The 15,275-nt window shown below is 37.7% G+C and overlaps 1 protein-coding gene across 1 annotated transcript in view; it reads right to left on the reverse strand.

The window, feature by feature from the left end:
* Positions 1–15,275, reverse strand: part of LRP1B (LDL receptor related protein 1B) — a 375,345-nt gene that overhangs the window by 187,441 nt on the left and 172,629 nt on the right. Inside the window, exons 16-21 of the mRNA XM_059476167.1 lie at positions 13,906–14,022; positions 11,935–12,015; positions 10,504–10,671; positions 8,600–8,782; positions 2,075–2,275; positions 386–631 (exon numbers count right to left, since the gene is read on the reverse strand). Coding sequence (XP_059332150.1) covers positions 386–631; positions 2,075–2,275; positions 8,600–8,782; positions 10,504–10,671; positions 11,935–12,015; positions 13,906–14,022 — 996 coding nt within the window. The remainder of the gene's footprint in view (positions 1–385; positions 632–2,074; positions 2,276–8,599; positions 8,783–10,503; positions 10,672–11,934; positions 12,016–13,905; positions 14,023–15,275) is intronic.

The following is a 15,275-nucleotide window of genomic DNA, read 5'->3' on the forward strand; positions in this document are numbered from 1 at the left end:
GATCAATTTCTTAAAAATACATGTTAAAGCTTGCACATAGAATGCAAAATAGTGTTTATACATATATGTCCATTTATATTAACTGTACATGAAAAACTGCATAAATTTTCAAACTGTTTCAGAATTATACCATATTAACATTCCTAGAAACACCTGATATTAGCTTTCTTAGGTTAGCAACAGCCTAATATTTCAATATCCCTTTGTACATCAAGAATAGGGACAGTTTTAATGAGTCCTTAGATTGTAATCAACCTCACATTTGGAAAATCCCAGCCTGCATTTCATATATAGGAAAAAATAAAAAGTGAAAGAAGCTCTCAATAAATTACCATCACAGCTATTAACATCTTGAATATTGAACATGCACCAAATTTCAACTTACCAGTACTCACACAACTCTCTCCATCCTTACTGAGCTTCCAGCCTTCATAGCATGAGCACTTGACAGTATTTTTATGCTGTTCACAAACTTGGCTGCACTTGAGGTGCTTGGTGCAGAAATCCATAATCTCACAAGTTTTGTTGTCTGCAGTAAGATTGAATCCTGCAGGGCAGGAACACACAATTCTTCCTCCAGGAACCACAGAACACTGATGGCTACATCCACCATTGTTAAGTGAACATTCATCTGAAATAACATGGAAAAACAATAATTAAGGGCTGCAAAAGCTGTCAGGTTGTATATAGCAAAGCCAACTAAAACACCTACAAAAGCCTCCAAGATGGGCAAATAAAAATTCATATTTCTAAACCAGATTTCTGTACTTGTTTTCAAAATTATCTGATGTGCAACCATTCATCTGGTAGCTTTAATGAACCCTTCATGGTTTTAGCAGAGCTCCATGTCCAAGTGGTGATCCTCAGGAGTCAGTGTTGGGATTGACACTGTTTATCACCTTTATCAGTGGGTTTGAGGGCACCCTCAGCAAGTTTCTGATCAGACAGAGTTGTGTGAGTGAGGCAGCAGGGAAAAGATGAACTAGAAGGACTTTGCCAGGCTTGAAAGGTGATGCCTGTGCCACCTGAACGTCCAAATTCAACAAGGCCAAATACCAGGGCCTGCACTGATTCAAGGCAATCAGAAGAACAAATACAGGCTGGGAAAATAATGGATTAAGAGCAGCCATGAGGGGGAGAAAGTGGAGGTGTCGGTGGATAAGAAGCACAACATGACCTGGAAGTTTGCAGCCCAAAAAGCCAAATGTGTCTTGGACTGCATCAAATAAAGCTGTACCTCAAAAGGAGGAGATTGTTCTTGTGAGAGAAATGCATCCCACCTGAGGGACAGAATCCAGCTCTGGGGCCCCAACATGAGGAGGATGGGGGCATTTTGGAGCAAGTCCAGGGAAAGCCACGAAAATGCTCTGAGGGCTAGAGCACTCCTGCTCTGTAAACAGGCTGAGAGCTGCAAGTGCTTAGCCTGGAGAAGGCTCCAGACCTCAGAGTAATTTCCAGGGCCTAAAGGGGCTCCAAAAGAGCTGGAGAGGGACTTGGGACAAGGGCCTGCAGTGACAGGTCAAGGAGGAGTGGCTTCAAAATGACAGAGGACAAATTAGATTTGATAATGGGAAGAAATTTTTAACTTTGAGGGTGCTGAGGCCCTGGCCTCCGAGAAGCTGTGGCTGCCCCTGGATCCCTGGAAGTGTCCAAGGCCAAATTGAAAGGCTCTTGGAGTAACCTGGTCTAACAGAAGTATCCCTGCCTAAGCAGGAGGTCAGAACGAGCTGACATTTAATGTGGCTTCCAAGTCAAACCATTCTATGGTGTGAACTCAAGCTTCTGTAGTTGAAAAGAGCTGCAGATGAGCTGAAGTCCTTTCCTACACATCAATGCCCATTAAATTGTTTACCTCTAGGAAAGTTTTAAGGGGCTTGAAAACAAAATACTTGCCTCCTTTGCTTTATTTGAAGAAAGCTAAAACTTCAAGCATAAACGCAGTATGACTTTAACTAAACTAAAATCCTCACATAGACTCCAGTACTAAAATTTCAGTAGGAGAACCTTTTCCTCAACAGGAGCTATCACAACAGGCAGTACCATGAGCAATCAGAAAAAGGTGTCTAAAAAGTACCACAAAGATCGCCTTCATCAGATCCATCAGGACAATCTCTTCTCCCATTGCAGAGCTTCTCAGGCTGTAGGCAGATGGAGGTATCATTAGCACAAGGGTATTTTGGTGGTCCACACAAATAGCCCTCGCAATTATCCTCATCAGACTGATCCTCACAATCAATATCGCCATCACATAGCCACGCTTTGCTAATGCATCTCCCTTGGGGAAAAGAGACAATAAACACAGCAAATCAGACTGGAGGCAAACTTCAGGAGGAAAAAAACCTTCAAAACAATGTACAGATTTCTCTTTTATTATTATTCTTTTCTATTAATACTTTTTTTCCTCTTTGATGAGAACAAAGAAACCAACTTGCACTTACACTCTGAAGCATCGTTCACAGCACTTTTGACAATCTAATTTTCCAAACACCAGTCCTACTTATTTGTGTGCTGCACAAAAGTGCATGCAGGCAGGACACAACCTCAAAATCTGTTAAATACACCACATCATGCTAACATTTTCTAATTATTTTAAATTTTTGCTTTTCTTTATCTCCCTTCTTTTATCTTCTACAGCAACAGCCCTCCATGGAAGAAATGTTTCAATATATGACTTTTAATTAGCATGGGTTTGCAAAGCAAAAATCTTTCTAAAAGTAGACACAACCCATTCCCCAGTGATGTCAGATAAATTACCAGCTTTTAGGCAAAATAAACTACAGCAGACAAAATTTCTTAAATTACTTCAGTTTTGTCAAATCAGTGTTCAGATCATGTCTCAAAAGGGAGAAAAGGAAATTATGATGACCATCAATGTTTAGAGAGGCAAGGAAGCCTCTTGATTAGAAAAAGGGTTTTAATCTTTAAAATCATGAAGATATTAAATTAGAATCAGCAAAAGGAGGGAATTTAAATGAAAAGAGCCAAGACTGTGAATGCTGACACTCACAGGTGAGTGTGTGTGCTCCTGTCCCAACCTATTTTTCTACTTGCTACCTAGAGCCAGGAGGGTTTAGCTGTAAATTTTGATAACAATGAGCATGAACAGAAATGTCATGTACTTTATCTTCCAATTAATAGAGAGAGAACAGATAGAATCACAGCTAAGGAAGCTGATCTAGAATTTTTTTTTTTCCCATGAATTAGTTATGCAGAGAAAAATTCAATTGGAATGGGAAGGCAGACCCTGGGAATGTTTAGTTCCATTAACAGCAATGCTGGTGGATGCTCAGACACTGACTGGCAAAGCCTGAGACTCCTAAGTTCAAACCTGCTCAGGATGAACTGACACAACACTCTGCCCACCCTTCCCAGCTTACACAATACCAGATTTCAGTTTTCTTAAAAGGACACATTTGTTGGAGATTGGTTTAATGTACTTGGTTTGACATTTCAGTCTTCTTTTGATGGAAAAATAGTTAATGTCCTCACAGAAATTCAAGGGGATAAAATACAGTGAAACAAGAAAACTGAAAAAAAACATGATACTGCAGCACTCATGAGGAAAATGTGGGATTGTTCTCACTTTTGGTAAAGAAAAGCAAGAAGTGAAACTTCAGGATCATACTACACTGAATGTGAGGTTTCAACAACAGAATATCATTTTGCCAGTGCAAAATCAGCTTGAAAACAAACAGGGAGGGGTGGCAATTAGAATGAAAAGCTTCCATCATTTTCTTTAGTGGCCAAAGTCCCAAATATCCCATACTGAAAAGACAGAACTGCACAGACATGAGGAAGCAAAATTGTATGCATGATATGTATGCAGCTTATCATTGCATGCAATCACAAGTGTTTCAAAAACTGTCCCTATTCTTTATTTATTATCCCGAATGATCATCGATTTTATATATTACTATAACACAGCAGTAGAATGCAAGCTAATAGAAAATACCAACATGAACCAAACTAACCATAACCCAAAGTAAATTGAAGTTGCTTCCAGTAGTGCTTCTAATCTGTTATTTTAATCTTTAATGCATTCAAATGTTTACAGAGAAAATCAGTGTCCCTGCTTTTCTTGTACCTTAGTGAAGATATGTTTTATAATGATAGATTCATCTTTCATTATGATAGATAAGACATGTTCTTAAGTAGAATATACTTTTGAGGAATTAATCTTTGCCAAGATTCTGAAGAGATGGACTTAATGAAATATTATGACTGTCTTGAAATCATCACTTAAAATTCACTTAAGTATTTTTCCTTTATTGTCCCTTAGTGAAACTCACACTTCTGGTTTCCAGGAACCTCTTTAGTAAAATTCCATCATAAATTAATTACCTCAATGGCTGTATCTGCCCTTTTCCTAGGCTCTTTTGTGTAACACAGTGAATCGGGAGGCCTGAGAGCAGCTATGTGGGAAAGCCTGATCCAAAGGCTTCTCCAATGCTTTTTATTTCCTGCAAATACTATCCACAGAATTAACTACTTATACATCCCTTCAGTTTTTGTCAGGATACTGAAGCCAGGAGGTTTTTTGATTGAATACGTCTTCAACCATAAGAAAACTCCTTTAGTGGAGCATTAATTGCACTGTTTTCTCTTACAGATAATTCTTACTGCCTAAAGCTGTAATGTAACACCTTCCTAAACTGGAGCATGGATTCAATCTCCATCCCATCAACATTACAGAATGTTCCAACCTCACACATTTTTAAAAATGTTGTGATGGTTGGTGATCTCACTTGTCCTGCAGAACACACATGGGACTTAGACTGAATCACACTGTTTCAAAAATGTGGTCATTTCTCAATTTAAAGATTTTAGTACAAAGCAGATGTTTAAAAATGACTCCTGGATGAAAAAGGAGGAAAAAAAGAAGGCAAAAAAACAGGCCTAAAGAAGAAGAAGAGAGCTAATACCACAAAAAACAATGTGACCATGAGCTAAGGATAAAAATACCATCAATTTCTTCATCATGTTTCTGGAAAACCTTTCCTTCCCAGCCTCCCTCAGCTCCAGGTTCTTTGGTCACAAATCTAAACTGGACTCTGACAATCCCCATCCAGACAGAACCAGGGCTCCTTTCCTTATAATCTTCCAGCAACACTGTGATGTACACCCATTGATTTGATTTCCTCTATGTACGTTCCTTATTTTCCATTCCAAACCAATACTATTTTCTCCTCAAAATCTTTTTTCCCCCTCTAATATATTATCACATGTAAGGAAAGAAAAAAAAACAACAAACTAATAAAACAACAAAGTATAAAAAAATAGTCCAGAGTAGCAACAAAAATGGTGGGATACCATCAACTACTGCTTGAAAAAATAAAAAGAACAGTAAGTATGACAAATAAGCATTACAGCTCAGATGTACTGCTTACTAAACTGAAGTATTCATGGCTCTTTTGCATTTGTCTTCACAGAAGTACTTTATTATGATCATTAGAGTAATTAGATGACATTTTAAGTGAGATTGCACAGATTCTGGTCTTGGTGCAGCACTACTAACTGATAAGTAGGGAGATGGAATAAAAAGGATAAATTTATGTAGTACATAAAATTGAGCTGAAGTACATGCCTGTAATAATTTTTGGAGGACAGAATCAGAATTTAAAATAGAAAGTTGGACCTTTGTACAATTTAAATTAATCTAGTCCAATTTAAAAGAAGCTTAATCTAATTTTAAACCAGAAAATAATTGGCTAGCAGCAGCCCAAGAGTAGTCAATCTCAATCAGGTAATGACTGCTTCTCACATCCTACTGCTGTGTAACCCCTAGTAGATTTTTCATCACACATCACTGCAAACAAACATAGGATGGTTTTGGAAAAAAAAAAAATTTAGAAAAGAAATTCTGAAATCTGGTAGCTCAAGTACCCCACAGCATTTTGGCTGACTTTGGACACAGCAGCTCAAGGACTGCCCAGGCTGGACAGTTCCAGCAAGACCAACCAAAATAATGAAGGTGTAAAAACACAAAACAGAAATGGAAGATGTGCAAGGGGAGAAGCAAAGTATTTGTTTATTCAACAAATAATGCTTTTAGAGACCCATAAGGCATTTAATAGCCAAAGGAGTCAGATGACTTGTTGGGAACAAAATGTTGAAATGTTGAAATGTGCAAATGTTCAAATGTTAAAATGTTACCACAGGCAAATGACAAAAGGCCATCTCTGTAAGTTTTAGGATACACTCTGCCATAGATCCTTAACTAAGTTGGAAAAGGAGCTGGGTATGATGGGCTCTTGAGATCATCTTCCCTGTAAGCAGAAAAATCCCTTTGGGCTGAATGCTGACAAATCCTGGTTTTGGAGCTTGGCACTCATCCCCGTGGCATTGTGACACATCAGCCAAAGCCACAAAAGCCACTGTAAGGAAAGACCCTGCAGCTACTAATCACAGGCATAAAATGGAAAGAAATCAGCAAAAAATGGGCAGTGCCATCTCACTGTTACTGCTCCCACCAGCTGCCCCTTCCCTCCTGGAGCACTGGCTGTTTCAGCTGCCTCCACACACATGTTCCGACCCAGACCCATCACTTTCTGGATCAGATGTCCCCACCCAGCAGTCTCTGAGGGGACAATTAGCCAGGGCCTCCTCGCCAGAGCAGCTGCCATCAATGAGCGAGCCAGACAGCATTATTGCTTTAGAATCATGCACAGAGAAAATTGCACTTCTTCTGAAACATTCCAGTAACTATTTCTCATACGCCCATTATTACTCCTTTGTCCCAACCACATGGAACAAATGGAAAAGTAGCTAAACAAAAATTTATTTGCCTTTGCTGTTTTCTGCTACAGTGCATTACTGCATGCCTCCTCCAAATTTTGCTCCTTCCAGGAGGAAGGAATATTGCAAAAGAGAGAATTATGACTGTCATAACTGGTTGCTCCAGTGGTGTTTTCAAACAACAAACAAGCACAATTGCATTTTCCTTCAAATCAAACCCATATACCCTTGAATTTAGCAAATTTTTGATGAAAATTTTTAGTTTTGCTGTATTTCTATGTGACAGCCAGAGAAGTCACCTTTCACCTTGTGCACTGAGACAGTGCCCTCCTTTAACCTGACTACAAACATAGGGAAGTACATTATGAGGGAATGCAGCTTGGACTGTGGACTTTGAAATGGGGTTCTAGTTCTCTGTTGAAAAAACAGCTCATTCAGACAATTATCCTGAATTTAAATCCTTGCTATTTCCTGTATTTGTAAAATCTTAGCTTACCACCAGGAGGGCTTTCCATTCTCTGTATCTAAAATCATTCAGGACAAGTAAGAAACCAAAGCCCAGCCTAAAAGGCAAGCTTTTCTAAAAGGAACAAAGCCTAATAACTAAAATCTACACTCCATTTTTGTATTCCACACTGCTTCTAACCTATCTCTGCCTCCTCTTAACTAAAGTAGTAATATCTTGTCTCATTTGCTTTCCAAATGCAGCTGATGAAAATAAACCTCATCTATTGAGATTTATTCACCTTTCTTGCCTCTAATAATTCTGCTTTGGCCACTTGACTGGTGTTAGCTTTTCCCCATTGAGGCACTAGGAAACACACTTGCTCCTGGTGCTATTTCCTGTATCAGGGTTTCCATCACTCAGTTTCAGGAAACAGACCACTCTTGGAAGTGAATAATCCATTTTTACCTATAGAAAAAGTTTCATGTAACAGCTACTTATTCTACGCATCTTTTGGGACACAAAAGGAAATGTGTTTTCTTAGACACAATTCAGCATTCCATATTTCTTTTTCAAGGCATCATGATTTTCATAACTTTAAAATAGAAGGAACAGCAAATACTTGTGGACAGAGATCACACAAACCCCTTTGACACATTTATCATGCTTGTAACACAGGTATTAGAATGGGTTCTCACGTCCTTCAATGTTTGTAGTTGCCCAATGGCAACAATAGTCCTACTTCTTACAGCCTTTAAATATTGCTGTGAAAGTTATTTTAGCCCTAATATTACACAAAGCTTTGACAGAAATCACAAAAATATTAGTACTGTGCTGACATATATTAGTTTCTTCTTTAACTGGGCTTTCCCTTAAAAAAAAGTTCCATCTAAACATTATTGTTTATATAATTTCCTATCCTCAAGCAATGATTGCCACATTCTTACTCCACCTTTGCGCGTAGCACACTTAGAGAAAAAAAAAAATTGGTTTTAAACACAATCAAATAATGTATTTTTCTTCCAATACTGTACTTCAAATTTCCAGTGCTGTAGTTGTAACTCTTCAAATATTCAAGGTACTTTATACTGTTTAATTCAACTTATTTCTAGGGCCAGAAAGGGGAAATAAAAGAAAATAACTGAACTTTGGAGTACTATTAAATGCTGTAAGTATTTGGTGTGGTGTACTATCATAGAGAGTGGTTTCAGCTTTAAGTAATCTCAAAACTCATCCATTTCATATTTTAAATCAGAAAACAGGACAGGTAAATCAATATTATTTTCCTGGTAGGAATACAATGGGTAACCTCACCTCACGAGTATTAAGCATTAGTTAAAGAGTAGATATGTGATGAAACAACACAAACTCACACAAACACACAGAAAGTGAGCGGAAAATGCATCTGCAAGCCCCTACCTGTGCTCCTGCAGGAGAACTTTGTTTTCTCATCGCACACCCTGAGGGTTCCATTGCAGCCCTTCTCATCGCTGCCGTCCTCGCAGTCCTTCTCTCCATCGCAGCGCCACAGCTCCGGCACGCAGCTCCCGTCAGGGCTGCACTGGAACTCCCTCCCGCCGCACCTTCCAGGAGAGGGAGTTTCTTAGAAAAATAAGAATTACATTGAAAAATTTGCTTGTGTGAGTTTTTGTTTTTTTTTTTGTTTTTTTTCCATTCCAAGTCTACACTGGCTTAGAATCCTCTTCCCTAGCCAAAATCAGAGTTCCCAAGTATAACAATCAAAATGCCCTATTCCATCCTGTAACTCATCACTCCAACATAAGCTTCAGACAAACTCTTTCTTACCTCCTAACTTCCTTCACTTCCCCCTCCAGCACACGCTCAATACTGATTTTTATTCACTTTTTTCACATCTGTCAGACAGGAAGGAGTTTGGAGGTATAAGGCACAAGGTCGATGAAGGCTCCCTGATGTTTCATAAACCCTGTGCTTAATCCTCAAGCTGCTTTCCCTCATCCTTCCTCCTTCTCCTTTTTTTACCCAACAAGGTCCACCTCCTAACGCACAGCACCTGAGAGGTCCCCCCTGTGCCCTGGCAAGCCCCACACCTGCTGCTTTGTGCTGTCACAGCACTGCAGGAGCAGCTGGAGCTGCTCCAAACCCCACGGCAAAGGGGCTTCACTCAGTGCAGCCCTGGAATCAGGGCCGACTGCTTCAAGCAATAATTACTGGGAGGTTTTAATTATTCATCACGTACATAATTCTCTAAGCATTTTCTAGCTTATGGCTATTTCAATTTCATTCTTGCTTTTCTTTTCCCAAGCTATTACAACTGTATTTCTATTATTTAAGAATGTACTAACGACAATTGCGTGAACTTTAAAGTAATGGCATACTTATACTTCCCTGCTTGTACCAAGAAGCATTATTTGAATCAATTTTTATAGCACTGTTTATAAATATACATTTTATTTTATTTTATTTTATTTAACATTGCTTTGTTGGGTTTTTCCCTTACATAATCAACATTCTTGTATTCTATTGTAAAAGGTTAGAGCAAGGCTTTCAGTTTAAAATGGAAATGAACAGGGGTAAAAGTGGGTTGTTCAGTTCTAGACTGATCATTTTGACAGAAATAGATAAAAAATTACTGTGAATATATAAAATTAATATGACATTCTGATAATTCATGTATTTGTATGAGGCATCCAACAAGATTTAAAATATAAACTAAAAGGGACCAATAACATTTTGTACAATCACTTTGTTGCAGAAAAATCATTAAGAGGAAAATATGAAATACATTCCCTCATTCTAATCTGATTATTCTTTATTCTTTGCCATAAGCATCTTTTCTTTCTCTCCCCAGTCCAAATGCTTTGGACCAGCCCAATGTTATTAGGACTGGAGCAAATAAATACAATGTATGGCATTTAAATAGGGCTGGAGTTTGTTAAAATGCTTTTATGTAAAAAAAAAACCCCACAAAGACTTGCATCACACAAAAATGAGAGTATTATTGTTGAAATTTAAAAAAACAGAAAATATCAATAATATCATAAAGAATGCCTCTGTGTCTTCACCTAGACAGCATGCATCTCTGCAATAAGACAAACATCTAGCATAATTCCCTGACGTAAAACTGTAAAACTTATCTCTCTGTAATACCTGTTCTGTTTTCAAATGCATTCCTCTTCATGATACACTTCTGTGTTATCACATTGCACTTGACATATTTCCCATCCCAGCCTTTACCAAGGTTAAAATCATCTCCTCTTTTCCCACTGGCTGGAGGTCAGGTGTTCATAACAAATTATTCTCTGTATTAAACACTTGGGGGAAAAAAAAAAATAAAATCTAACCTTCCCTGCTGCAGTTTGTTCTGGTTTCATCACTGAAATCTCCACAGTCATTGTCACCATCACAGGCCCAGTGCCCTGGGATGCATCTGCCATTGTGACACCTGAACTGATCAGCAGAGCACGAGTGAACGCAGCCCAGCTCGTCACTGCCGTCACCGCAGTCATCATCTGCAAACAGCAGTTTACAATATTTTAAAATATAAAAGTTCCCGAATGAAATAGGCAAGGAGGGAAAATCATTTTGAAAAAGGCAAAAGAAAAAACAAAATCCAGTAAATAAAGTAGTATGTTTTCTCCCCATAGGCATCAAATTATTGCTAATGCACATAATACTTTAAATGTTATTTACCAACAGCACTCAACTCAGTCATAGCTGGATAGTCTAACCCCTTACTCAGTTTTTCAATCAGAGACACCAGCAAGCATGAGAAGCCTGTAGATTTTCTTAATTTCTTTAACTGTGTGTGACAACACAGGCTTTCAAACATGGTTGGTTTCCTTTATTCTCTGTGATAACCTAAGATAGTTAATCACAGACACAAACAGCTTCATATAAACCAAAATGAAAACCTGACAAATTTCTTTCCAGCGCTATTAAACTTTGTTTCCAAGAGTGCAAAGTGGAGAAAGCACATAAATAATCATGGACTGCAGTTTCTCATTACTCTAATGTTGCAGTCATTACAACAGTCTTAAGGCAATTCCCGTAATTTGATCGTGGTCATCAAGGAAAGAAGGAGATAAATATGTTAGGTACACTCTAAAGGGTCTCCATGCACAGAAATTCATCAGCACACTGTGATAATTTCGGGAATTTGTCCATTTACAGCTAAAAATTCCTGTCAGACAAATAAAATTATAGAAACACCAAATGCTTTGGACCGGCCAAATGTTATTAGGACTGGAGCAACATCACTCCCACACCACAAGCTCTGAGAGGAGATTCATTGTAACATTCAAATATGTACTTTTCCAGCCAAAAGAACTAAATACATTATAAAGTCTTGCTGGCTTCAGTCTTCAAGGATGCCATTTATGTTAACTGAACTTGTCCACAAAAAGAAAAAAAATCTGATATATTGGTCACTGAAATCATGTTGTTTTGTAAGAACAGAAAACACTTCCATAAGCAATAAACAATAGCTTTGCTTTCCTTTTTTTTTTTTTTTTTTTTTAAGTACTGAATCATCATACTTCATTCTACATAATATAGTATTTGTACCCATTACAATATCCAATGCCTCATTCCTTATCTGAATCTTCAGTGTTGCTGATTTCTAGGTCAGGTCAGTAATTCTAAAATGTTTTATTTATTCTCTGATCCCTTACAAGCCAAGCTGACAAAATGAGTCTCAGAAAAAAAGAACATCAAAGAAGTATTTATGTGATATCCCTCATATTCATTTCAGATATAGAGGACTTGATACTTGCCTGAATCACAGAGCCATTTGCTGCTAATGCATCTTCCATTTCTGCAGATAAACTGAGTTAGTGGCTCACATGTTGGGAATTCTGTGAAAGCGTTCAAAAAGAAATAAAAACTTTTAAACATAATTTAATATTACTCTTCAGTAATATTCTGTCACCTTCCTGTATGCATTAATTACACAAGTGTGCTGTAGCAAATATTTGCACCTTCCAGATATTGAATCTGGAGAGGAGAAAAAGGTGAGACACCAAAAATAAAAATAAAATGGCTTCAAACTGTAAATACTGTCCAAACCCTACTTTTCATCAGCACGAAATTCATTCCTCTGTGATGAATGGTCTGGTCCTATATTCCCATCAGACCAAGGCTGGTTTTCCCACTATGCCAATATTTAAGACTATAGCTTGATGCCTGATACAAACTCTGCTTTCCATGTGCTTATTTACAGAAGGGTTCTCCGATTGCAACAGCACTGCCAGGAAGAGACAGGAAATGGAGCACTATAAAATGGGAAGGTTAAGTACCAAGCTAAAGAACAGCCAAGAAATAAAGTTACCCTACATTGGGATAATAAAATACGAGATTAAAATGTCAGCCTTCACAAGCAATTCCTCCCAGCATTCCAGTAAAGCAGTAGAAATCTGAGACAATATTATTCACAAAGAATTATCTGTATTGAACACAAATTTGTGTTTCTATAACTAACAAATATACTTCTGAAAACAGTAACTTAAATATAGTTTGAATTTTTCAGACTTTTCTTCTAAAGCCAATGACATAGGTAGATGTGTGCATTTATTGCTAAATACTCTGGAAAATACTAAAGAGATTTATGTAAATATTTAAAACATGCCACATAAATATAAAACTTTCTTAGGACTAAAACTGAAATAACTTTGTTTTTACTGAATCTCACAAAGTTTTGGCTCAAAAAGTGTCACATTCTGATGAAGCACTAAACCAAACCAGCTTCATCTAATAACAGACTTAAAATGAAAAAATTTTTATTTAAAAATTACATAGAGAACACAAAGAACTTGAACAGAAGTGATTATCCTGCTGCAAATATAAAAAAGGGTAAGAAAAAAAGCTACCATTGATGATAACACTTTGTCAGTTACTTCTAGAAAGTTCTTGCTTTTTTTTTTTTTCGGGGTGGTTTTGGGTTTTGTTTGTTTGTTTTGGGTTTGTTATTTTTATACATGTAAAAACTACATGTCTTTTTTTTTTTTTGCCCCATCCCTGCAAGTGTTCAGTGCCAGTTTAGATGAAGCTCTGGCCTGGTGGGAAGTGTCCCTGCCCATGGAGGGGGATGGAACAAAGTGGTCTTTGAGGTTGTTCTTTCCAACCCAAAGCACCCTGTGCTTCTGCACTGCACTGCATCACATTCTGTGATTCTGCATCTGCAGACAGCTCATTGACCCTCGTGCTCTCAGACTCACAGCAGTCACCAGTGCCCTGCAAAACAAGTGACTATTAAAATCCTTAATTGTTTGGAAGCAGCTGATTAGAGAGAGCACACCCCTCTCTGCACTATCTCAGCAGAGCAGCGGTCAGAGCAGCTGCTGATACTCTCTCATGATAGAACCAAGATTTTTATTTTTTTACTGAAAAATACAAGATCAAATATACTTCTGTTGAGGCTCGAAACAGGCTGATTTTATTGACATCTAGAATATGCTGAGGGGGCCCATTGGAGAGGTATGTGGCAGAGATAAATATAATTTTTGAGGGTGGCAGGATTTGATAATGGGCTGTAAATTAAAAAAGCCTTGATTGATCGGCATATTTGGTATTGTAGTTGAAAACTCATTAAATGGAAAATGCTGCATTTGCTTTGGGTTCTATTTATCAGCCAAACAAAGTCTATTGGCCATTTCAGAAACAGTATTTTAATTTCATTGGACAAGAGATCCTTATATGTTAGTGAAGAATTTTCCTTTCCCCCCCAAAAAAACCAAAAATCCACTTACCACAGGATGCCATTTCATCAGTTCCATCTCCACAGTCATCCTCCCTGTCACACAGCCACGACGTTGGGATGCACCGTCCGTTCCCGCAAGAAAACTGATTAACCTGACAAGTTCTTGCTGTCAAGACAAAGCACTCCAAGAATACAAGGGCAATGGACTAGATCCATTGGGTCTCTTGGTGGGTGCCTGATTTCAGAAGCTGCAGGGCTGGAGGGCGCCTCCTGGCCTGCTGCACCTTTCCCTGCTCTGAATAAACATCGTTCACCTCTGCCGTGTGGAATTATTAGTGGTTTCTTCCTTATAAAATAACATGAAATTCTAGATGTAACTGTGCAAAGCTAGGCGGTAAGAAAACAATTAATATGTACTAATGCTTGAAGTAAATAAAAATCAGGGCATAAAAATGCCTGATTCTTAACAAATATTAATTGGAATATTAGTATTCCTATTAATAGGAATATCCAAGGAATATTAACAACCTGCTTTCCACACCACGAACAATGATCTTGTGAATTTTGTATTTACACAGGAAAATGGGAATTAGCCTGTGTGTGATGTGCCTGGCCTCACTGCTCTTAGAATCCTTGCCTTTGTAAACACTTAACTGCAATCGTCCATTAAAGGAATCAATGCATGTCCTTCTCCTGAAGAAATAAGGATCATTTAAAAAATTTGTGCTATGTAGCTACAGATATTACTTTGAAAGTAATGAATTGTAAAATGAATTGTTAAATGTCACTGAAAGACTAACATAGAAAACTGTCATTATGCATAATTTTGTTTATTTAAAATTTGAACCCATAAAAATGCCAGATAGCAACACAAATTTTGATTCCAAATTTAAACTTTTAGAATTCCCCTGCATGTTATTCTACACTTTAAAAAATGGCTGATATGTCAAAGACCCCAGTGACTGAAATAATATTTCTTCCTTTATTATTTTCAAATACCATTTTCCTTTTTCTTCAGAGAAGTAGCCCAAAACACAAAAAAGGATTCTAAGTTTAAAATATTTCAAAGTAATTTTTTAAACATTAACTGTGTTTGCCACTGCAGGAATAAATGGAGAAACCAGACTACAAAATTTGATCCATCACCAACTGACACAGGGTTAAAAAAATGGTCTTCAAATTAGACTCTCACCCTACAAGCAAACAGTTGGATATCAAAGAATATCAAGGCAGTAAGGCAACAGGGAATATTTTAATACACAGTGCGTGTTGTCTTGCAGTGCACTTCAGTTCAAAACACTCATCAGCTTATTGATGGATGGCATGTTGCATATTTGAGATTTAATGCTTGTTTAGAGTACTCTGACAACGAGCACTAAACATCACTTCCACACAAGCAAAGGACAGATTTGGGAATTC

This window comes from Ammospiza nelsoni, chromosome 7 (assembly GCF_027579445.1).
Source record: "Ammospiza nelsoni isolate bAmmNel1 chromosome 7, bAmmNel1.pri, whole genome shotgun sequence".
Taxonomy (NCBI): domain Eukaryota; kingdom Metazoa; phylum Chordata; class Aves; order Passeriformes; family Passerellidae; genus Ammospiza; species Ammospiza nelsoni.